Here is a 26,179-nt window from a genome sequence, read left to right as displayed (position 1 = left end):
TTATATTAATAGCTAAGCTGTTTGCATATCTATTCTGCTAAGCATTTTACTTGGCACCTTAAATATGAATTTTTTTCTGTCCTGTACAATAATCTATCAAGGTAGATTATAGTTAGGTAATTGTGCAGGTGAAGAAACTGACCCATGAAAAGTAAAGTAACTGGCTCCAAGTCCCACAGCTAGTAACTACAGATGGTTTCCAACTTACATTGGTTTGACTTAAAATTTTTCAACTTTATGATGGTGCGAAAGTGATATGTAGTTAATAGAAACCATACTTCAAATTTTGAATGTTAATAATTTCTCTGGGCTAACATATTTATCTTTGTGATGTTGCATGGTAGCGACAAGATGATTTTTCCCTGCAATAGGCTAAGCTCAGTGTTCTGAGCATGTTTAAAGTAGGCTAAGCTAAGCTATGATGTTCAGTAGGTTAGGTTTAATAAATGCATCTTCGACTTATGATATTTTCAACTTATAGTGGGCTTATTGTACCATAACCTTTTCATAAGCCTAGGAGCTACTGTGAACAAGTTTGATTTCAAACCCAGGTCTACTGATTTATAGTCTAGCATCTCTCTGTTATCTCTATAACCTTGGGTAAATCCTAGGTTGTAATGAACTATTTCCCTCTAGCTTTAAAATTATATAGTTTTCTAAAATAGGTAGACTAAAAAAATCCTCTATTTTCCTCTGTGAGAAACAGAAATTTCAATAATTGAGCGTAGTACCTAGTATTCAACATCAAGGAGAACTGTTTGTACCATTTCCTCATGCCTTTTTAGAGTTCAAGAACAAGGGGGCTCTGTACGTTTAAAAGTATTCCACAGACAGCCACCATGACTGCATTGTCATGGTGTATTTATTATATGGCTTTACTGGATGAAGCAGAATCAGATTACAAAGATCTCATTTGCAAGAGTTCTTAGAACCTTGTATGCCCTGTTGAAGAAGATTTTATTTTAACTTTAATCAGAATTTAATTTAAATAATTTAGAGTGTTTTAGGCAGAATAGCTGTCTGAAATCCAACGTCTTCTTTCCTGAAACTATTAGATTGTATTGACTTAAAGGTTGAATACACGTGAAAGACCATATCCTTTGGAACTGCCACATAAAAATGCTTAGCTTTAATTTCATATAGGATAAATATATTTAGTTCAGAATACTATAAATATTAAAGTGTGAAGCTGGTTCTTTAGTAAATTATCATGTAAATCCAAACCTTCACCAGAATTCCATCAATTTTGGGGTCAGTTTCTCACCTATTGTTTGACATTCCTTTGACTTCAGAATCATGTGTAATGATTTCTACTTTTCCTTAGTTTTGGCAATTGGACTGTGTTAATATTTTTGATATCTTTATTATACTGTTTTAAAAATTAATTCCATGACTTCATTGAAATTATCTGCACACTTATTTAACTGATTTGTTCTGAGTCCTTCGCAGAAGGCACTGTATGTGCCGTGAGACATTGTTGAGGCAGCTATGACCCAACCTAGGGACGTATGGTCTTGGCTGACAGAAGCCATCAGTGTCTTTCCTTCTTCTTTCTCAGCTGGGGAAAACTGCATTTGCCCTTTAAGGTCTAGATGAATGATGACGTCTTCATCAAGCTTCTCTGATCACCCCTCCTTCCATCATGAATTTCTTAATCCTCTGTGATCTCATAACATTTTTTCAGCTTTATTGAAGTATATATTTACAATACATTTAAAATGTGTAGTATGATGATTTGAATTGTGTATATGTTGTCAAAGGATTCCCACTGTCAAATTAACACATCCATCACCTCACATATTTACCTTTTCTTTTTTTTTCTTCTTCGTCATCGTCTTCATTGTTGTCTCATCATCATCTTCCTCCTCTTCCTTTTCTTCTTTCCTCCCTCTTTTTCTGTGAGAGCTCCTAAGTTTTACTCTCTTAGCATTATGCAATACAGTGTTATCAGCTACAGCCACCATGTTATACATTAGGTCATCAGACCTTATCCATCTTATACCTGAAAGTTTGTATCATTTTATCAGCCTCTCCCTGTGTCCCTCACCCCTCAACCCCCAGCCCCTGACAACCACCATTCCTGCTTTCTGTTTCTATGAGTTCGACGTTTATTACTTTTTTAATTTTAGATTTCATATATAAGCAAGACCATGCAGTGTTTGTCTTTCTCTGTCTGGCTTATTTTATTTGGCATAATGCCCTCCAAGTTCATCCATGTTGTCACAAATTGCAGGATTTGTGAGGCTGAACAATCAGTCAATCAACTTCCCTTCATCCCTCCCTCTCTCTGTAGCCGATATACATGATATACATAAATATACACACATATACCACATTTCCTTTGTGCATTCGTCTGTTGACAGAGACTTAAGTTGCTTCAATACCTTGGCTTGTAAATATCACTTCAATGAACACGGGAGCTCAGCTATCTCTTCAAGATAATGATTTTATTTCCTTTGGATATCTACCCAGAAGTGGAATTGCTGTATCATTTGATAGTTTTATTTTTAATTTCTTGAGGAACCTCCATGCTGTTTTTCACAGTGGCTGTACCAGTTTACATTCCCACCACTAAGTGCACGAGGATTCCCTTTTCTTCATTCCTCACCAAAATTTGTTATCTCTTATCTTTTTAATAATAGCCATCCTAACATAATACATTTTATACCTGAAAAAGCACTTAGCACATTTTATCATCGTCACATACATGTCGTGCTGCGAACTCTTTGCGAGCAGATATTTTCTAGCATGCTTTGTGTGCTCAGTCAACATGGTGCCTGTCACACAGTAGCTGCTTACGAGGCACCGGAGTCTGAAACCATGCAGATAGACAATGCCTCTATTTCTATCACAAATCATTTTGTATCATAGGATTAAACTATGAATCAATGAGAGTTTGTTTTTTTCCTTTTGTTGCAGACCATTAAACAATAGTCAAAATGTACTTTTTGTTTTAATTTTCATTTCAAATCATTCATTCACTTTCAGATGTTTTCTTAGCCCCCCTGTGTTTATTTGCCTTATTCTATAATGATTCTGCGACTGGATATTCTTTGGGCCAGGATCTTAAGCATTAACTCCTACTCGTCTGCCAGCCTGGGCACTGAGAGCTTCAGGGGGAAGGGCAGTCCACAGCACAGGATTGGTGTATCAGCTGAAGAGACGGGCATTCCTGCCTGAGGCACTAGGCTGGTGCTAAATGAGAACTGTACTTCTTACATTTCAGAGTGAGGGTGTAGAACTGCCCATGCCATGTGCATTTAACACTTACTGCATCCTCGGCACCGTGGGGCTCTGTCGATGCATAAGGCTTGCTTCCTACCTTTAAGGTGTTCTGATTTAGATGTGAAGGAATGACATGATGTACAAACAGCCAGACTTCATAGAGGGAAGAGAGAAAAAATTCCTGGTAAGAATTTGCCAGGGCAATGAGAACAACATCAAGTGGGCATGATCTTAATAGCTTATGATATTCTTGCAAATCTTAAAAGAAAATACAGTGCTATGCGGCCTAACTCACAGTAGTTCTCAGCCAATGTTAGCTGGATTCCTGAGGTTCAGATAAAGTGTGAGGGTGCTTCAGAGACAGCAGATACGTCGTCCAGGGTCAGTGACATTTCAGGAAACTTGAGGTTCACTCAGAGACTTAGACAAGTGTAGAGAGGATGTGAAAGTGTTGATTTTAGCTTCTAGAAAGGGAGGAAGACTGGGCCGATGATGATGGCCAAAGCCTTCGTTACATAAACATTTATACAGATTCCCTTAATTGATGATATGTTATTATTATTTATAGATAACAAACCTAAGTCCCACAGAAGATTGAATCAGTTCAGCTATATATGCATCGCTGGTATCTGGTGAATGCCATCCACCTTACTTTGACAGATGGAATTTAGAGCTGGGAAAAACTAGGCTATTTTTGGCCTACAAGCTGTAGTTGTTTATCGTCATCCTGCTTCATACAGGCACATTATCTCATGTAACTCGATCTAAGGTGTTAACCACAGACTACCTCTTTAATATTCTTCCAGTGAAGCCACCGCGTGTCAAGTAAAACAATCTCTAATTTTTCTTTGACTGAAAGTATTACTTCTAGACTTTTCCCATTACATTTTATGAATTTTATAGTCACAACATAAAGATAAATACATAAACAAATGCCTCCTCAAAGACTTTCAGGTCTGTAGTGAATAGATTAAGAGGGGGGCGAACCTTATTTCTGCATTTTTTATTTTTATTTTGAAATACCTAATGAAGATTTTAGATATTTTTTAGACCTTAGCTTCAAAACTGTAGCGTAATCACTTTTTAACTTTGAACACTGTTGTAGTTATTTAAAATATATGTATGAGTACATATCTGTACATTTATGTACACAGTGTTTTTTTTTTTTTCATCTCCTAGAGTACTTTCCTTAGAAGTATATTCAGAAAAGTAATTTGCTTTATTTTTGACTGCCTTTCTCATCAAAAGCCATAGTGACTGCTTTTGAACTCTTAACTGATATGCAATTCCAAGACTCCCGCGTGGGATGAGGGCTGTGATTACAGCTCCCTCTTCTGTTTCAGCAGTTTGCTCCTGGTCTGGTTTTGCCACGTACACTGTGTATTCACGCAGGTGACGGGAAGGCTGCATTGCCCTGCTTGCTGCCTGTTCATTCGAATGATGACTTTCTCCCTTTTCCTTCACTGTTCCTCTTTTCAGGACCATGGAAGCAAAGAGGCAGAGGAAGGGACAGGCAGCAGAGCTCATCTAATTCCATCTCTGTATTTCCAGATAAGAGAAGGGGTTTGGAAAGGCTTTTACTTGACCAGGATACCAAGAAAGTAGTGATTTGCAAAAGTCACAGAGGAACTTATGTATGAAAAAGTTTAACATATTAAAGTAAAACTTTATTGATACTTATGGAGAGAAAAGGCTTAAAAACCACATTACGATTGCTTTGCACTTGTATCTCGGAATTTCCTCATTCCTACAGCACAGTGCTGTACTTATGACACACCTTAGAACAAATAGGAACAGGTCAAGAGTCAAAGGGGCATAGTAATTCCAAGACAAATGGTTGGTGCGAGGCCTCAGAGACCACGCAGCAGGTGGGCAGTTGGAATATTGGAGTTTTACCCATGCTTCATGGCACCTAAACCACCTTGTAGAGTGCAGGGATATAGGATGGGGACTAGTAAGGTCACACCAGCAATATCAGGTAGGTGCTTAGGAAAACGCCTCAGATGGGGGACCAATACCAAGGCCCAACTCTGCCTCAAACTCCCGTTCTTTTTCTCCCATTAGGAGTATGCATGAAGAACACTGACAGATGGGGAAGCACATTACCTTGCTGTAATCCATTGGGCTTGGGTCCATACACCACTGGAGAGGATGTTAGAAAGTTGGGATTAGCCAGGCATCACACCAAAGCAGGCCCCTGTCTGCCCACCTTCATTCTCTGTTAGTAAAATAGGACTGTCTTCGTGAAGCTGACCCACCCTGACCTTCTTTCAAGGCGAAGAGGATGCGGAATAGAGGACCATGTTGACTTATGACCTGGAGCCCAGTAGGGAAACTCTTGTCCAGGGAGAGAACATTATGCAGCAGTGCAGCTCTGAGCAAACTCAGGAGCCAGCATCCTGGACTGGGGAGTAGCAACAGGGCAGGGCTGGAATGTCCCCGGAACTTCTAGCCTTCCAGAAGGTCAGTTCAGGACCTAACGCTAGTTAAGACCCGGAGCTGGGAGACCTGGAAGACAAAGGAAGGTCCACGCAGACAAAGGCCGGGAGCAGCCATCCCAGCCCTTTAGATTATCTGAATGAACTAAAAATTAGCTGGCAGGTTCCAGTTACATAGATTGCTAACACGAGTGCCTCTGTCTCTTTTGCAAATGACTGCAGTGATAGTTAGGCAGTCAGTTTGTAAACGTATATACTTTCTTAGTGATCAAACAAAGTTTTTTGGTATGTTTCTCATGGCTGCCCCTTGCTTTTGGGGAGAGAGGGAAAAACACACTACAATCGCAGATGTTGTTATTCATTTGTATCTTATTGCTTCTGTATGAGAGAAAAAGTGACAGGAATTAGGGAAAGAAAATATATCTTTGGAAATTAACAAATGTAATGATGGGGTAAACTGGAAAGGCCCGGGGTGTGAAACCAGACCTGCTCCCCCAGGTGGGGTAAGAACTGGGGCGTGGACACAGGGGCCATGAGACAGTACAGTCCAGAAGTCAGCAAGAAGCCCCTGTAGTATAGGCAGGACATTGTGAGAGTCTTTGGGTGCAGGAGACAGGTGAGATCTGAAGAAAGGCAAGTGTTAGAGCTCGTCTTGGGCTGAACTTCAGAGGGGGCCGAGGTGTGGGGAATTTAGTCCTATAAGCATTGGAGGTACCATGCATGCTCCAAAACAGGCAGCAAGACAGAGGAATAAGCCATAATAAGCCCAGTTAACAGAAAGTAAACCTGAAATACAAGCACTATGGTAAAAAAGCGACTTAACACAGGGATCCCAGGTTTGGAATAGAGGGACTAGATCCTGTCTGTCCAAAGTCAGGATTGCCCTGGGCAAAGCTAAATGCTGCCCTAAAGGAGAGATGCGATCACTATCCCCGTTTACAGAGGGGGGCACTGAAGCTTCATGATGCTGACTCACGACAGCTCTCACAGTCAGGGAGTAGTGAGACCAGGTGGCAGCCAGGGGGTCTGCTCCAGGCACAGTGCTCCGCGTCCCAACCGAGCTCTCACGGTGTGACCTTGGGGGAGAGCAGGTTTGTGGAGCACCTGTTGTGTACCAAGCATGGTACCAGGCATTTTAAACATACTATCGCATTTATTCTCTATAATCCCCTTTGAGATAAGCTTTGCTACTCTCACTTTACGGATGAGAAAATATAAGCTTAAACGACTTGCTCGGTGTTACCTCGCTGCTAAGTGATGGCCTGGATGTAACCTACACGCGTCTGACCCCAAAGCCCGTTACGACATTACGAACTACCTTAGGAACCTTTCTTGTCCTGAGTTTCAGCTGTAAATAAGGAATAAGCTGTTCTCTAAATTGGAAATCCTTTGATTTTAATCAATTTACTTAAACGATCAAATGTAGAAGGGTAAAATGGGTGAGTGTAAATATTCTTAGAAAGCAAGAATGAGATACTTTTTTGCATGTTAAGACTTAAAGATTGCTTCTCAGTGAATTGCTAGGTGAACATGAGCTTTTGTCGGACCTGGGTTCAAATTTTGGCATCAGCGCTGGCCCTGTGGAGCGCCATGGCCGGCTGTATCCTGGTCCAGGACATAAGGATAATATCACCTATTAAAAAGATGATCGTAGACATTAAATATGGTAAGATGACATTCCCAACCTAGTGGCTTTGAACGAGCACATGCTCACCCACCCTTTACTTCCAGCTCATGCCGTCGCGTCCCCAAGGCTGCTGTGCCGCACTCTGAGGATCTGCTCCCTCACCCACCGCGCCCTCCTCGTTCCGAGCCCACAGCTGGTCTTACTTCCTACAACCATTTCCCACAGTTCCTCTCCTCTCCACCTCTTCCATCTGATCCTAAAGTTCAACTCCAAGTTCTAGTTTACATCTTGTACCACTTTTCCTTCATAAGCACAAAAGTTTTGGTTCAAACATTCTAAAATCGTGAGTCATTTCTCTTGGGAATAATTGGGCAAAGAGGGACTGGTCAGTTTATAAAGTTAAAAACAAAAGTGCTATGTGCTTTGGCGAACTGAGTTGGTACCTCCAAGGCTGCTTTTTTTTTTTTTTTTTTTTTAATCTCAAGTGTGCACATTGTCTGCTTCTCTGAGACAATGATGGGACCCAGGAGATAGAAGTCAACAACTTTGAGTTATAAAATCAGAAAGATATGAAATACTTGCATAGAGGACCAGAAAAAAATAATTTACGATGGCTTCAGCCATTCTCACTTGGATTAGAAGTGGATGTGGAAGCAACTCAGATATGGAAAAGCACCTTTGGGGTCGGGAGTAACAGAGGTAAGGATGGTTGATTGGAAATTGTATCTCCTAACCACCCACTTCTGAAGGAGTCATCTGAATTCCGCGCTTAACCAGCCCTTTCACCATGACTTTAGAGTCTCTAACACTGGACTCCCAACTTCCTGAAACATCAGTTAGACCTGGACCAGCTTCCCCATTGCCCAAGATTCACGTCCAGACAATGGCATAGCAGGTCCTTACTTTTTACTGCCTCCACATACACTCCTTGTGCTCCGGGCTCCCAAAGCTCACCCATCTCTAAATGTATGATACCCTTTGACAACATTTATTTTTGTGACATGTTGTTTCTCTAGTTGGAAAACTCCTCTAACTCCCTTCCCATCTGACAGCCATTCCACATGAAGCTGGCCTCACGTCATCACTTCTAGGAAGGTTTTTCTGACTTCTGAGGCAGAGACCATCACTTCCTCTTCTGTGTTCGCCATGGCACTCTGTCCATGTGCTTCTCTTGCCCTAGGGTTTGATTTGGGTAGGACCCTGCGTCCCACACTGGGCCTCAAGGATAAGGATCTCGTCGTCTTCATCTCTCAGCCTCTGAGCTGATCATAACTGGCACATAGTAGCCACTCAGTAATTATTTGTTGCATTAATTAGTAATCAATGAATGAATGAATGTATTAATAGCGCCTAACTTAATAAACAGTATGTTTGCCGTGGTTAAAAGACATATCCTGGAAAACCCCTAGCCTAATGCAGAGGCACTGATCACAGTGGCTGCTTCTGCGGAAGGGAACTGGGTGGCCAGGATAGGGAAGGGGGAGGGAACCTTTTCATCATCTGCCCCACAGCACCTCTCGTATTCTGGACCATGTACATTATATCATTATATATGTAAACTAGTCTAACTTGTGTGTGTATGAGCCAAAAAACCTCATACCAAATTGTTTAGTGACTCCTTTTCTAGCAAAAATTTAGATCTTTGGTAGAAGTTTATGATGCAATTTTCCTGTTCCCAATACAGCTCTCTCCTGGGTTTAGCCCTGTAAGGGTATTTAGAAACCAGGCGATGCCTGAGATGGCAAATAAGGACCTACTGAGCTGTGTCGAGACCTTCAAGTCATAACAAATAGTTTGAGGCCAGAGTGGCCGAACAAGAGACCCTTCTCTCTGCTCAAGCCTCATTTCCACTTTTGAGATCTTGGTGGATTTGCTGGTTGGACAAAAATGAATGAAATCTGATTATTAAGGACCCAGCACACAGGATTTTTCAGTTTTGCAGGGCTGTGCCTATGTCTGCTTCGAGGTCTGGGGTTTAGAGATACATTTGGATCAGGCGAAAGTGGTGGATTGGGCAGTATGCAAGTTTGCCATCCTATTCATATTTCAGCTGAGGCTTAGGCCTGCAGGTTTGCCTGAGTTCAGGCAGTTTCCTTTTCCAAGTGTCAGAGTAGTTAGTGATGTTTCAGTATAGAAGTTATCCTTTATATGGTAGCCTGAATGTTTTACTGCAAAGATTCTGTTCCATTTTATACTCTAGGTATAAATATCTTAGGGGTCCCTTTAGTACGTATGGAACCATAGAATGAGTAGGCGCTATGACGAAAGAGCTCCGAGTATGAATCCCAGCGAAGCTGGCCACATGACGTGACCTCTCCATGTCTTCATTGACAAAATGGGGGTAATGTGACCTATCTTATGGGGTCCACTCCATATGATTTTTAGATTGAAGATTATATTACATGATTGGTAAAGCACCTGTCACATAACAGGAATTCAGCAAATGCTGGTTCCCTACCCACTGCCTTGAATAACGTATTAGTTTATCTAGATAACAGATGTTTTTGCATAGTGAAGCACAACTCTGCTAAATTCCTACTATTGGATGTGTGTGGGACGTAAGTCACTCCTGAAAAAATGTTCCTTGTTCCTCGTCATAACTTACTTGTCTTTTCCTATTTACATCCTAATAAATGTTTCTCAAGGTTAAAAGCTTACAGCACTTGGTTTTTGTCCCTTAATTATCTTTCAATGAAATATGCAGGGTGCCTAAATTTTAAGTCATGACAATTAGAAGGGTTTTTTGTTGTTTTGTTGTTTTTTATTTTTTATTTTTTAACGTGGGGAAAAAAAAAAAAAAAAAACTAACACCTTTCACACCAGAAGAACGTTTATGTGGGAATTTTGTTCTTACCAACATGGGAAGAGCTCTTGAAACACCGCAGGGGGAAAAAAAAAATAAGTCCAATCTGACTTCTAAATTAAAATCTTAGAAGCCTGAAAACATAACTTCAAAAGGTTTGTGTTTCAAGGTGGCAAAGGCAACCTATATTTACTTCCCAAGTGAGTTTTTTCCCCCTCTGGCATTTTAAAGCATGTTAATCCAGGCTCACTCGTAAACCTCAGCAGCAGGGGAGCATTGTTCACTGGTTTATTATGGGCAGACTGGACTGGTTTAAACTGAGCAGAGGAAGTTAATTATCAAGTGTTTTAGCTCTAACAATAAATAACCAGTTCTTGTTGGACACCGTCTCACTCACCATGCAACATTATAAGGTGCAGGACTGGTGGGGGGGATGGGAAATCACCCATCAGAATCTGCAATGCAGGAATTTGCTGGGACTGCCGTAATCTGTTTCCCAGGTTGTTCGAACCAGTTCAGGAGCAGTTAAACAAGGTTATGTAAGTGACATGTGATGTAGCCCAAAATAGTGACTGCAAACACAGGCTGCTGTTGCTGGGCAGTTGTCAACTGCTTTAAAAAAAAAAAAAAAAAAAATCCTCCAGCAGGACAACAAATGGATCTTTAAAAATGAAAGAGATATTTAAACAAAAAGTTAATTTGAGAAAGGGTTCAGTGAAATTGCCTTTCTGAAAACGAATGCGTTTTTGAAAAAGGGAAACTTACATGGTACATAAAATCAGGTTATTATAGAGCGTCCATCAGGGATAGTTAAGTGAAGAAGACTCTTAAATAAAAATTCGGTTTCCTGCTAAAGTACGGAGTTCCAATATCTTAATGAACAGCAGCAACAACAAAACCATCAGACTTCCTAATGGCTTTGGGTGTATACCAAATTATGAGCAGTATAACGTTCAGGTAGTGATAAATATAAAACAATTTTATCAGTTATGTTCCGTTTTAAAACGTTAAATTCTCATGTAGTTACAAGGTGTGAAAAGAAAATTGCATGTCACATAACATGGTAAGCATGAAAAAAATATTTTAAAGGAAAACAAGATCCTGTGGTGAAATTTCATGGCAGATTGTTTGTTCAAAGGAAAACAGAAACAACAATAGAAAAGGGTTTAAAATAAGTCTTAATTGGCATCAAGGAGTTTGCACCCCAACATTTGGATCACCGCAGCGACCACATCCTCTGGGCTCCCTGTCTGTTAACAGGCTGCAGATCTGGGGCATTAAGGAGAGAGATTCCAAGAAGTGGGCGGAGGGAGACCATAGGGGCCTTGCCGCAGGGTTCAGGCTTGGGAACTCTCCTGGTATTGTGTCCCTGTTGTCGAGATCCCAGTGGCAGGGACTCTCCCTTCATCTCTAAGGGACCTGTGAAACAGCACATTTCCCCCCTTGGGTTCTGAACAAACTGAGAAAGAAAACAAAGTTGTGGCTGGTGGAAGATAGTATCAACTTTTTTGGGGGGGTAACTAAGTTGAAAGATATAGCTTAATGGTAATAGCAAAACAAAAAGAAAGTGTCTAGTGGGGGACAGCTACCTGAGCCTCAGAATTAGATGCAGGTACAGGCCGCCCCAGGGCTGGAGGCTGCATCTGTTCCCTGAGGGAGTCAAGGAAGCAAGTGGGTCAGATTTATTCTTCTCAGACTTCCTAGTCAAGGCCAAGTGAGTAAAGGAGTTGGAGGCCTGAAGAGTGGGCTTTGTGGGCCGCCTCCACCTGGAAGGAAGCATCGTGGTGGGAGTGGGCAGCAGTGGTCCTCTCTAGAAGGCACAGCACGAGGCTCTGAGCACAGCTTCACGTGGATGGGAAAGGGTCTGGGGTGCAGGGCAGGGGGCATTCTTCCTCTCGCCAGTCAGTCCCCCATGTGTAAAGGGCCGTGCTCCCAAAATGTCATGTCAGTCTTTCAAAACATAAAATTTGGGCCATTCTGTTAAGAATCACTTTAATCCCCTGCCTGGTTAAATGGCTGCTTACAAGATCAAGTTCAACCACTTTCTTCTTTGTGCATCTTTCTTTCAGGAATCTAAAAGGTGTTTGTAGTTGTTCACCATAGTTTTAGGGCATCTAGAACTTGGTTTTGTCCTTATCTAACTTTTTCCTGAAAACTTTAGTATATAACTTGATCAAAGGGGACTATCCTGATTATTAGCCACACTCGGGCTTAACTCCCAGGTGAATAAGAGAAGATAGCATGTTTTTGCAGATGTAGTTAAAGGTGCAGGTCATTGCTGTGGAGTTGAAGGACGTGTATGTATCTGTAGATATTACTGAATATGAAATTAGTTGAACAACGGAAAAGCAGAGATTAGATTTCATCCTAAAGTCAAAAATAAAGAGGTAATTAGAGGGAAGATGTTGGCCCAGTGCTGACCTTCAGCCCAGCAGGGGATGCTGGCTGCAGGACACAGCGCCCCATCTGCAGTTATCAGATGTCTCTAAGGATGGCGTTCGATTCAGGACTGACCTATATGTCTGTACATGTAAATAGAAATACAACTGCACAAAACGACCCAGTATTTGGAGTTTTTGCGTTTTGTAAAAATAAGCTACAAAATTATTGTTTTTCCTACCAATAATAATAATAATGATAACACCAATAAAAATAACAGTCCAGCATTACTGTATCAAATGCCTCTGATCCAAGCTTTGCTTACTTTTCTTGAAATAGAATTTTAGCAGTAAGTTTTGCTATGCACGCCTTGGAGCTCTGCCCACCTGCTTCCTTCTCCACCTTGTGCCCCAGTGGTTCGGTGTTACTTTGAATGAGATACCTAAGAGTTTGGACTTGAAGGTGAAGGGCCCTAGAAGGCCTTAAGGCAGAAGGCTGAGATGATCATATTTGTGATTTAGAAGGGGCTCTAGGACAGGTGAAGGCTCAGGGCCCACAGAAATGTGAGCTCAGAGGAGCCCAGGTGGTCTGTGGGGCGCCTCCTGCATCTCTGAGGGTATGGAATAGGGGGCAGCACCCAGAGGTGTCTTTCCTTCATGTCGACAAGGGTAGCTCTCCTTTCTCTGTTTTAACACACTGAGCTCCGTGTAAGTGGTATTTTTCTTCGAAAAAGCCTTCAAATTAAAGTTTAAGAATCATTTGATTTAGAAATGGAGAAATAGTAGAAGTCAGTGGACTAGTTAGAAGTTTTTTGAAATAATAGTAAGACAGTAATACACGATAATACTGATACTACAGTGATAAGAATAACTGCCATTCACTGGACCCTTGCTGGATGCTGGCAACGGTTTAAGTGCTTTATAGGTGTATGCATCCTCAGGGTAACTCACAAGATCGGAGCTTTGATAATCCCCATTTAACAAATGAGGAAGCTGATGTACAAGATGGTTAAGTAACTTGTCTAAGGTCCCGTAGATAGTAAACAAGAGTTCAAACTGCATAATTCACAAGTTTAACCAAAGAACCCGAAATACGTGGAGTCAGTGCTAAAGTACATGGATAGGAGTCAGGAGATGCTCAGGAGAGAATGGTTAGGCCTGGTGGCCCACCAGGTATTGAGGATCGCAGGGGTGGGGGGAGAGGAAGGAGGGCTGTAAGTCGAGATAACTCCGAGGTTTCTAGTCCTGACTACTGGTTATAGGTTTAAGATGGGGAATATAGGAGGCTGGAAGGAGGCTCTCTGTGGGGTAGGGAACGTCAGTCTCGAATTGTGAACAGAGAGGGTTTGATGATTTATTCAGGTGGGGACATCCAATGGATAGATGGATATGGGAGTCTGAAACCCAGAAGAGAAAAGAGGATTCAGGAGCCATGTGGGATTGGCAGTTCTTGGACCTCTTCCTGCCACCAGAATGTGTAGGCGCTGCCTGCTCTGCATCCAAGCTGCTCATTGCACGTCTAACTCTGTCTCTCTCTGCCTTTTTCTTGGGCTCATCCTGTGCCTGGCATGCATATATGTCTGTTCTCACCATGTTTCAAATCCACGAGATTCTTCAAGGCTTACCTCAGATGCTTTCCTTCTCCATAAAGCCTTCCTCATCCCCTCACTCAGCTTTGGTCACTTCCTTTTTAAAAATCACATGACACCAGTCCCACATGGTTTATCTTAGTCATTTCCATTTTCACAACCTCATCCTACCTCTAGAACGTAATAAGATCTTAGAGGGAATGTTCTGTGTTTTGCACCTTTATATTTTGCTCTAAAAATCTTTACCGAATGGAATTAAATCATTGTCGGGAACCCATTTTAAATGCTAGAACCTCTTTTTCTTCTTTGCAAGGGCCTTTGGCCCTCAACTTGCTTGCCTCCTACTGCTTCCCCACCCACTCTTCCCCTGGGATGCAGCTTCCCTGAAGGCTGCTGGAAGAATGGCATTCGGTCTCACGGGTTCACCTTTCCTTCTGCCCCTACTTACTTTTAAGAGTTTTACTATTAAGTAATACTAGAAAACAAGGGATATGAGCAACAACAGAACAAGGAAGTTATAACTTTTCAGAATCTTACACCACTGTTATGGCCTTGGGCTCAGTCTAGAATCTTAGCCAAGCTGTAAACAGATCAGAGCCCTGGCTTTTTGCCCTAGGTTTACCTTAAGGTTATGGTTCTCCACTCTCACATCTTTGCCAGCTCTTGAAAAAGTTAAGGCTTGAAGATGAGATCAGAGCTGAAGAGTATTTGTCTTGTCGCAAGTGGGCCCTTTTCATCTCGAGGCCTTCCTAACTCAAAAGTACTTACTCCCACAGGAAATTCTCTACTTACTTATATATAATTAACAGTTGACTATGTTTGTTTTTTGGATTTTCTCATACACTCTCACCATTTTTCTTTTTTTGAGTCCTTACATCAAGCCAGGCTTTATACTTCTTGATATATATGTATTAATTTGAATCCATCTAACAACCTGAAAAGTCAGCATTACCATGTCCATTTTATAGATCAGTAAACTGAGGCTCAAGAACCTCATAGTTCACTGCTGAGGAAGGATTGGAACCCAGGTGTATCTGATTATAAAGCCGTGCACTTTCCACTGTCCCGACCTACCACCGCCCATGTCCCTACCTGTTTCAGGCTGGCATTAGTGATGCTTCAAGGCAGGACCCATATGTCTTTTCTCCTTGGGGACTGGCACAAGTAGAAAAAAACATGGTCCTTGATTTCAAAATAACTGAAAATTTAAGACGATTTTTATCAGTTCAGGAACTTTTGAAGTAATGAAATTAACTTTTAATCACTTATGGAATTATTCTACAGTTAAAAGCAGATATTTTTGATTTATTTTTTATTATTTTTGATTTCAACATTTTTTTTTTTTTTAACATAGGGATTTTTCCTTCAATGCGAGTGCTTCTGGATTCCCTATAAATGTGTGAATTTGCTGCATGTACTAACTAAGCTTTCTGGTACCCTATCCAGATTGACTGTAACCTGGGTAGCTTTCTGTTTTCTAAACTGACTGCCTTTTCTCCAAAAAAGCTGCCGCTATCTCAAGTGGGAGGTACGTTGAACTAGTACACACAGATAGATGAGTGACTAAAGTTCCCTCAGCCCTACTGGATAGGTTTTCATTCTTAAAACATGATACATTTACATCAATGAGTCTGTAATGGTTATGATCTAAAGCAACCTAACCAAAGTCAGTGGACGACGATGTGAACTGTATATCTCAGATCTAGAAGACCAAGAAAGCACACTCATCGTGCTTGGAATTCTGACCCTGGTCTAAGCAGTCTCTGCCTTTCCCAAAACCTGCTGCTTCCTTGTAAATCCTCAGAGTACTTTTTCTTAACGGTGCGTGTGTAGAGACAGAGCCTGAGAGGTATGATGCTGGAAATGGGGCAGAAATGATTTGGGCATATGGGTCTTTGGCATGCCAGTTACTTAAGAGCCAATAGGCCTTGTGCGAACATTCTTGACTGGATTTATGTCTATATGCAGCATAACCGTGTCAACATGGAAGTTTTGTATGTTGTACATGTATTTAATTTATTGGTAAACATATGTTCAGTCATTCTCTCAACATTTATTCAGTAGAAACTATCTGCTAGGCAGTATGCTGTTTGTGCTGTATCTCTACCTTCTATCTTAGCTTACAGACTGATTCTTCAGTGTGTAGTAGAGTCTCACAGTGCCTGTAGATAAATGCTCAGCATCTTTGTACAGAAGTTTTATTTTAAAGGAATATTTTGAAATCTTCAAATCACATCCCATTTACTCTAAGCTTTGATTTTCTTCCATGTTGTGGTGATGTGCATTAATTTTCTTGGAGTATCTACTATGGTGCTTGCTACCCGCTAGCTAGACAGAACTTTCTCTAATTTTTTATGAGGAAAAGTAATCATCTGTTTGAAAATTGTAGGACATTTGCATTTTCCCTGTATGGTTTTAATTTCTTCAGTTTACAGGGCTTTTTGTTTTTTGTTTTTGTTTTTGTACAGATTCTTGAGTATGTCTGCCTTTTAGTAGAGTTATACTGATAATCATGTTGTGGTTTTGGACATGGGGGTGGGGTGGTCACTGGATTGCATGTGTTGAAGTTGCACACAAATGTTTGTTTTCTTCTAAAAGGAAACATTAGAAGCTGGTAGCTTCTCATTAACACTTCGAAAGGTTCAGATATTTATGGAAAGAACCTTCATCTTCATCTATTAAAATTAATTTATCCTGCCCCCTCCCTCGACCCAAAAGCAACACTGTAAATGGTTTAATACTTCAGAGAAGACTAACATGTTCTCATTCCCTTCATGGAGGTAGTCTTCAGTGAGGCTCCCCATATATTTCCAGCTCTTTGCCTTCTGGCACAAGGTGAGATTTCAATCCCTGCCCCGTTGTGATTGAGATTATTGGCCTAGATCTGAGTCCCTTCTGGGCTGGAACATTAGATTAGTCAGATTCTGCAGCCCCTCTGCCATGAGAATCATGGCGTTCACTATGGTGGCTGTTGCATCAGCCTGGGGCCCAGGGTGAGAGGCAGGAAACAGACTCTCAGCCTAACTGCTGTTACCTAATTCATCAGTCTCTACAAAGAACCAGCTTTCAGCTTTGTTGGTTTTTCTGTATTGCTTGTCTTTTATCTTTGGCATTGATTTCTACATGATTATTTCATTCTATTTACTTTGAGTTTGGTTTCTGTTTTTCTAGTTTCCTAAGGTAGAATCCTAGATCCTGAATTTTAAGCCTTTCTTCTTTTCTAATATAAGGATATAAAGATAAAAATTCTTCTGTAAGTACAGCTTTGGCTGTACTGTACAAGTTTTGATATGTCGAGTTTTTTAAATCATTCTCTTCGAAATATTACATAATCTGTTTTGTGATTTCTTCTGTGACCCATAAGTTATTTAGAAGTGTGTTGTTTAATTTTCAATTATCTGGGGGCTTTCTAGATATCATTTTGTTATGGATTTCTAATTTAGTTTGTGTGTGTGATCAGAAAATATATTGTATATGATTTCAGTTCTTTTAGAATGTGAGGCTTCTTTTAAAGCTCAGGATATGGCCTGTCTCAGTGAATGTCCCATTCACACTAGAAAAGAACATGCACATCGTGCAGTCGTGTGACCTAAGTGTTAAGTAGATCAAGGTGTTTGATAATATTGTTAAAATCTTCTGCATCCTTCCAGATTTTCTAGATAGTCATTGCTCTACCAGTTGCTGAGAGAGGGGTTTGAAAATCTCCAGCTATGTTTTTGGATTTATCTTTTTTCCTTTTAGTCCTGTCAGTTTTTGTTTGATGTATTTTGAAGCTCTGCTTTTAGATGCATTCATATTTTGGATTGTTATATATCAATTGAGTTACTACAAAATGACATTATCTTTGGTGATGTGTTCTCTGTCTTAAGGTCTACTTTCTCTGCCTTTAATGTAGTCACATCAGTTTTCTAAAGCTTATATTTAACATTGTGTATATTTTTCCATCTTTTAACTTTCAATCTGTCTATACCTCCATATTTAAAATGCATCTGAATATATACTTCAATTTTGTTTTTTTCCCCCAAAATCCAGTCTACCATCTTTCACTTTTTTAAACTTAATTTTATTAGTTTCAAGTATACAGTACATTGTTTAGACATTTTAGACATTTATATAGTTTATAAAATGATCCCAATTGCTCTTTCTCTCCTCAGGCTCTCCACCTGGCCATTACATTGATGCTAGCTGCATTCCCTGTGCTGTGCTCCCCATCCTTGTGACCAACTATCATCTACTAATTTGTAGTTCTTTAACCCTTCACCCCTTTCCCCCAACTCCTGAATCCCCCTCCCCTATGACTATCACCAGATTGTCCTCTATATTTGTTAGTCTGTTTTTTTTTTAATTAGTTTTTTCTTTTTGTTCCTTAGATTCCACATATGAGTGTAATCATATGGCATTTTTCTTTCTCTGCCTGACTTATTTCACTCAGCATAATAGCCTCTAGGTCCATCCATGTCATTGCAAATGGTAGCATTTCATTTTTTTTTTAATGACTGAGTAATATTCCATTGTAGATGTGAACCATAATTTCTCTATCCAGTTGTCCGTTGATGGGCATTTAGGTTGCTTCCATATCTTGACTATTGAAAGTTGTGCTGCCATGAACATTGGGGTGCATAGATCTCTACAGATTATCGTTTTGGTTTTCTTTAGATAAATACCCAGAAGTGCAATTGCTGGGTCAAAGGTATATCCATTTTTAATTTTTCAAGAAACCTCCAGACTGTTTTCCATAGTGGCTGTACCACTTTGCAATCCTACCAACCGTGTATGAGAGTTTCCTTTTCCCCACATCCTTCCTTGTGGTCTTAATTTGCATTTCTCTGATGATTAGTAATGTTGAACATCTCTTCATATGTCTATTGGCCATCTGTATGTCCTCTTTGGATAAATGCCTGTTCAGATCCTATGCTTAATAGTTAATTGTATCACTTGGGGGTTTTTTTAAGTGTTGAGTTGTATGAGTTTTTATAAATTTTGGATATTAATCTCTTACCAGATGTATTATTGACAAATATTTTCTCTCATTCAGTAGGTTGTTTTTTTGTTGTTGATGGTTTCCTTTGCTGTGCAAAAACTTTTTAGTTTGATGTAGTCCACTTTATTTTATTTTTTTCCCTTGCCCAAGCAGATGTATCAGAAAAAAAATATTACTAAGAGCAATGTTGAGTCTATGCCTATGTTTTCTTCTAGGAGTTTTATGGTTTCAGGTTCTTTTTCATTTCTTATTATGTGATTCTATTAGCAACAAATATTCTTGGCTTTAGTTTATCCAAAAATGTCTTTATTTCACCTTCATTTTGGGAAATGTTTTCATTGATTGCTCTGAGTCGACAGTCTTTAAAGATAGTAGTATATGTTGTCTTCTGGCCTCAATTGTTTTGATTAAAAAATCATTTCATACTCTTATCCTTTTTTTTTTTTTTTTATGTAACATAATTTTTTTGCTCTGACTGCTTTTAAGTATTGTGTGTGTGTGTGTGTGTGTGTGTGTGTGTATTTATTTGAGGGTATTAACTAAGCTTTCTAGATTTCTGGGTTGTTGTTTTATTCAACTTTGGAAATTTTCATATATGTTTTCTCATCTATTTTCTCTTTTCCTTCTAGGACTCCAATCACACACATATTAAATTACTTAATGCTGTCCCACACTTATAGTCTACCTATTGATTGCTTTTGTGCATTTATCTACACCTACCTCTATTTATTGAGCCTTCAGTTTTTAAATAAATTATTACGTTATTATAATAGTGGGATTTAGTTTCTTCACTTTGGTAGATTTCTTTATCCTGTTACTGTTGTTTCATTGTTGTTATTACTAAGATTTACCAGAATGTTACTGAAAACGTGCTGTAGATGAAATTATACTAATTCCATTAAGTAGTCCACATTATTTTTATTGAATGTTTACTCTAATTTACTTAGTAATCTTCAACCGGAGGAGCACAATGCATACCAGGCAGAAGGGAGTGCTTTCGAGCCTGCTCTCTACTCTCCCTCTCTTCTCTGTCTGCATGTTGTCAGCGACTCATGACTCAGTCCTCGGACCCTTCTCTTTCCAGTCTGTGCCTCACTCTCCAGCTGATCTCATCCAGTCTCATGGCTTAAAATAATGACCACAAGCTGATTACAACTCTAGCCCAGACCTCACCCTAAATCCAGACTGTATCTAACCCCCAGTTTGATACTTCTACTTAGATACCTCTCAGGCCTCTCAAACTTAACAAGTCCAAGACTGAAGCTAGGGTGACTTCCTAAAACCATGTGCTCCTACTGTCTTTCCCCCATTTTAATTTATGGCACTTCCATTTTTCTAACTTCTCAGCCCAAAAATCTTAATGCCTCCTTCACTCCTCTTTTTCTCTGGTTTGTCAGCAAATCTTAGCAGCTCTAGCCTCAAAGTGCATCTAGAATCTGACCAGTTCTCAACACTGCCACAGCTACCACACTGACCCAACCTACCATCATCTCTCCCTTAGATTTTGGTGGTAACCTGTGCCTGATCTCCCAGCTTCTGTCGTTAGCCTGCTGCAGGGAACTTTCAACACAGCAGCCAAAGTGATCTCTAAATGTAAATCACATCAAGTCATTTATCTGCTCAAAGTCCTCTAAGGTGGTGGCTTCACATCTCACTCAGAGTAAAAGTCAAAGTTGAATATGATCCATAAGGCCCTACGTGATCTGACTCACACTAGCTCTTTTTCCTCATTGCCTCTTACTTTCCACTCATTCTTTCTGCCCTTTCACACTTGTCTGTTCTTTAAACATGCCAAGTACTGTCCCCACCCCTGTCCCTACCTCATTGGCTCTTCCCTCTGCCTGGTGTGTTTTCTCTCCAAGATGTCCACACAGGAAGCGCCTTCATTTCCTTCAGACTTTTCTTTAAAAATCACTTCTAGTGAGGCCTCCCCTGTATGTATTCCTTCTAAAATGTCAGTATCTTCCCATATCATCACACACCTCCCCCTTCCCCTCTTTTTACCCCTAGCATTTATTACTGTATGACGTGTATATTTTACCTAATTACCTTCTCTATCATCTGCCTCCCCCCAATTGAATATTAACGTGAGTAGGGATTTTTGTCTGTCTTATGAATTGCTGTATCCCTGGTGTTTCTAATAGTGCCTGGTACCTAGTAGATGCTTTGTAGATTTTTTTTTTTGAGGGGGCGGGGCGTATAACTAAATGAATAATAGAGCTAAGCTACAATTTTACATTTTGCTGGTAGATGCTACTCTCTCAGTGTATTCCCACGTCTGAATATTTTTATTCCAGTTTGGTCTGCAGAATGAAATAGTTAAACATTTGAAGTAATTATTGTATAATTTGAAAGTCTTCCCATTGCAGTCACATGTGTAAACAGCGAGCAGGCTCAGCAGCTCAAACAGCTGTAGCGGGTCCTTTGTTTACATTGGTGCTGTTGTGACGTCTGAACAAAGTTTGCCCGTCACCAGAGAGGGCTCATGTAGCTATCAGAAACGTTAAACAGTGAAGGAGTATAGCTCAACTTTTATGAGAACCTGCTGGAAATAAACAGAGATATCTTATCTGTAATCTAAAGTCTCCACCGTGTTAAGCTGACTATTCCTGGGCCCCTATTATCCGTAAATCATGTTTCCCTTCTGCTTTTAAGAAGAGATTTCAAGGCAAGAAGGAGGAAATTTCATATTCTGAGTATACATGTTAGTACTTTATATTAGTATAATAGTCTTTATTTCAATTTTTTGTTGTTGTTGTTGTTCAGGGCAACACAATTATTTATGTGCTGGAAGAAATGATTGCATCATTGATAAGATTCGACGGAAAAATTGTCCTGCCTGCAGACTTCAGAAATGCCTTCAAGCTGGAATGAATTTAGGAGGTAAGTTTTATGTTTTTAGTTCACTAAAAAGTGTTACTCTATAACACTGTTAGGTTGTATGTACTCTCAAAATTTAAGGTGAAGCTAAAGATGGAGCAAAGATTTCTAAAACCTAATAAGTTCTATATTGATGCTAAAACATTTTAGGAAAGAAGTATTTCTTAACAGGCATTATGAAGAAATGTTATATGGCTATGGTCCTAGTGAAGTTTTCAACCCTGAGTTGGAGAAGCTTTCAAGAACAGGGCACACAATCAAAACCAAAACAAAAATGACTTTTTATATAACATCGTAGCTAACAGTTTTTATTATCATGTCTATTAACCAGATAGGAATACATTCCTAACTCTAGGAGTAAATGTAATAAAGGACGACCATCATGAAGAAAACTATAAAATGTTATAGGAGCTCACCAAACAGTGGGAAGCGGTAAAAGACAAACCAAACACAAAAGTACACAATGTCCATAGATGGGAAGATTCAACTTCTTAAAGGTATCAGTTTTCCCCAAATTAATTTAGAACTATAGCACAGTTCTAATAAAAATACCAGTTGATGAGTCTAAGTTCTTAAAGAACAGCCAGCAAAATTTTGGAACGGAAAAATAATGAGGGCAACTCGCTCTACCAAATAGTAACATGTGATACAGCTCCAGTAATTAAAATAGTCTATATATTTGTTTACCGGTTGTCAGATCAACACAAAGTCGAGAAATAGATTCAACTAATATGATAATTTTATATATAATAAAGTTGGCATTTCAGATCAGTGGGGAAAGGGTAGATTATTCAACAGAAATTATTGTGACAACTGGGAAGCCATCTGGAAAACAAAAAGTTGAATCCAAACTCTTATGATCCATCAAAATAAATTCTGGGTATTTCAAAGATTTAAACTTTGCAATATAACCACAGAAGTACTAAAAGAAAACATGGATTTTTATAAATACTCTCCAAGTAGAGAAAACCTTTCTAAGTATGGAATAAATGCAAAAGCTGCGAAAAAAAGAATTGAAGACATCACCATTACATACAAGTCAAGTAGTACTGCAGACAGGAGCTTGGCCGGAGAAGCCCACGCTGGCCAAGAGGGAGGATCTGGAGCCAGAACGCCTGGTTAGAACTCCTGATCTGCCACTTCCTGACCTTGTAACCTCGGGCAAGTTACCATGTTTCCTTGTCTCCTTATCTTCAACTTGCACTTATCAGTGCACTTACCTCTTGGCTGCAAGGATTAAATGAGTCAGTGAACAATGAAAAGAAGGTGATTACCCAGTGCACGTCAGTGGTGCGGCAGGTGGTGGCGACACTCGCCTTTGCATAGTACCTGAAAGACTATCACCCCATGTTTTGGTGGCGGTAAAGCTCAGGTGCCCAGGGAAGTTAAGCGACTTGCCCAGAGATGCCACAGCTAGTGGGATGACCAAGCTAGATCCTGGATCTCTGCGCCCTTGGTCTGGTGTTTCTAGTACCCCACCCTGCTTCCTCCTTCCGATATGCAAACCATCACAGATGTGGCACAAAAGGTCATCCCCTGCAGCATGCGAGTGAGGATCAAGAGAGGGTAATAGCTTAAAATCTAGATGGCAGAAGTCCATCTAGACTACTATGGTCCATGGTCCAATTTCGTAAAATCCATCATCCATATTTAAACACACATACGTACTAGGAAGGTATTTTTAAAGTATCTGTATATAATTTTATATAACTTTATAAATATTATATCTTGACATGCAATATAAATATTATCATATTATATAATTATGCTATATAAAAAGTTACTATTCATTAGTATAAAAAATAACAACATAGCCATACTTATAATTCCTACCTTATAAGGTGGTTTTAAGGATCAACTGAGTCAATACATAACCTTTAGTAGAGGGTTACTGTGTAGTTGATGTTTTGGGCCAGATGGTTCTTTGTCACACATTGTAGGTTGTTTATCAGCATCTTTGGTCTGTACCATCTAGGTGCCAGTTGTGACACTTGAAAATGTTTCCAGACTTTGCTAAGTGTCCTCTCAGTGGCATAGAGACCTACTGGTTTACAAATAATTGTAAATTAGTGTAAGCACTATTTCATAGTTAGATATTATTTTCTGCTGGAGTACACATTCCATGAGGGGAGAAATTTTTGTTGTTTTAGTGGCTAGGACAGTGCTGGCACAAAGTGGGTGTTCATGAGCTATTCGTTGAATAAATGAATGAGTAACTGGCATTTCTGAGAGCTTACATGTTCTGAGCATACTGCCGAGCTTTTATATGTGTCATCCTTTTAAGCTTCACAGCGACACTGTATGATACATGCTATTAATCTGTCCACGTCGAAGTGACTTCGTGAAGGCAAAAGAGCTGGCCCAAGGCCACAGACCAGGGAGTGGCAGGGCCAGGCACAAATCTCTGTTCCGGGGTCCATGGCCCATACCCCACATCACATCATTGTTGTACGTTACGGGGCCTCTGTTTGTTTATCAGCATTGAAAAATCGCCCAGATTATCTGTTAATGGCAGCTGTGGCACTCAGGTTTTTCACTTGTGTCCGCAGCGATCTGTATGTAAGTGAGGTCTGGCACAGAACATGATACAGAATTCACAGAATTTGTCGTTGGTTTCTGTATATGCGGAATAGGTTTTGTGGGTTTTAGTAAAAATATTTTACTAGAGAGAAAGCTTACTTTGAGTCTTGAGGCCATTGAAAGTAGTGAGTCAAAAACAAGCAGAGGGAAATTAACATTTATGAAAGTAATATTTTCTTTAGGTTCAAGTTATAATTTAACTACTTCTGGTTTGTGGATTAAATAATCTACTAATTATCCAGTTGCAGTACTACTGTACATAGTAATTTTCTTTTTCCATTATCATTTATTTTGAAGCCTCGCTTTTAGTTTCAATTTGGGCAAAAGAAAATGCAATTTTATTATATTAAAAAAAGATAATGGGAAGTTTAACCTTTTAATGTGAAGCAGTTTTTTAATTGTGAATTTAAAAATTGTGAATTAAAACCTTTCGAGACATGTTCCAGTCTCACTCCTGTTTTCCTAGCATAGCAGGGCTGTCCAGTCTCTTTTTATCTACCCTTCCTCCCTGCAGCCTTTCTTGGGGGGGTGAGGCAGAAGGCAACCCAGGGTAACACTTGGAAGACGTTTTCTGCTAGTAAATTGATCATGACTCTGGGAACAAAATTAGGCATCGTGTTCTAAAGACTTCAGGAATCTAAAATACTCGAAAATACATTTTTTTTTCATATCCTATCAGCCGGTTAGCATGTATTCCTAACCATGCTCCCAAAGTAGGCTCTCTCTTAGAAAGTAGAAGGAAGGGAGAAGAATGAGTGGGTTTGTATTTCTCAGAAAATAAAGCCATAAAATGCGCCTCTTCCCTTTTCTCTAGATTCACTCCCTCCCTCCTGACAGAAGTACCATTCCTTTTCTTTAAAATCCTGCTGAGTTTTAGGCTGCATGCAAAGGAAAATATAGCAGGAGATGTGAGAATGTCAACAGAGAAATTGAAAGGAAAATAACAGCTTTTCTGGCCCCAAGCTGGGCCTGCCATTCTTGCTGTAGACCCTCTGAGTAGCCCTAAAAAGTCATTCTACCTATAGAATTCACTGCCTTCGCCCAAGGAATTAATTGCTTTACTTTTACATGCCAGTGTTCAGAAGAAGATGATCTATACATGTCTTTTAGAAGCTTGTGTAAAATATATAAAACATAGCATTAAAGCTAAGTAGCCCTCAGACCAAGAATGAGTAGTGAGTCCTTTGGGGTGTGTGCTTGTCTGCATTTTAACCGTCAGCCGTAGAGTAGAGTGGATATTAGAGGTTCTTCCATTTTTACAGATGAGGAACTTGGTATCCAGGATCATATCATTAGAGACTTGAAAAATGGAATGTTTAGTGATCATCTGTCATCACAGTGACAGAAAATTACTAAACTTAGCATGATCACATTGTACGATATATAAATGTCGAATTACTGTATTGTGCACCTAAAAATAATATACAATTGTATATCAACTACACTTAAATTTTTTTAAAAAAAATTTAAAGAAAGGATTCTAATTCAGTCATCTTTCGTCTTTTCCAAACCATCCCCCATGTCTCATTTTTCATTAGATATGCTAAGAATTCCTCTTAAAGACTCTAAAAGATTAAAATCTTACTTCCGGTAACTTTAAAAATGTGGACTTCACAAGCCACAGGATATTCCTAATGTTAGTTCCAGTTTACCTCCAAAACATATCTGCAGATTTTCT

General features: G+C 39.7%; 1 protein-coding gene across 6 annotated transcripts in view; it reads left to right on the top strand.

Moving 5' to 3' along the window:
• The window catches only part of NR3C2 (nuclear receptor subfamily 3 group C member 2), a 746,291-nt gene that overhangs the window by 637,845 nt on the left and 82,267 nt on the right, over positions 1 to 26,179 (top strand). For all 6 annotated transcript variants that reach the window (XM_036234281.1, XM_036234280.1, XM_016158875.2 and 3 more), the window contains one exon: positions 21,808 to 21,924. In XM_036234281.1, the coding sequence (XP_036090174.1) occupies positions 21,808 to 21,924 (117 nt within the window). The remainder of the gene's footprint in view (positions 1 to 21,807; positions 21,925 to 26,179) is intronic.

This window comes from Rousettus aegyptiacus, unplaced genomic scaffold, assembly GCF_014176215.1.
Source record: "Rousettus aegyptiacus isolate mRouAeg1 unplaced genomic scaffold, mRouAeg1.p scaffold_m13_p_16, whole genome shotgun sequence".
In the NCBI taxonomy this organism is placed as follows: domain Eukaryota; kingdom Metazoa; phylum Chordata; class Mammalia; order Chiroptera; family Pteropodidae; genus Rousettus; species Rousettus aegyptiacus.
The sequence above is the reverse complement of the archived record's forward strand: the minus strand, read 5'-3'. Positions and strand labels throughout refer to the sequence as shown.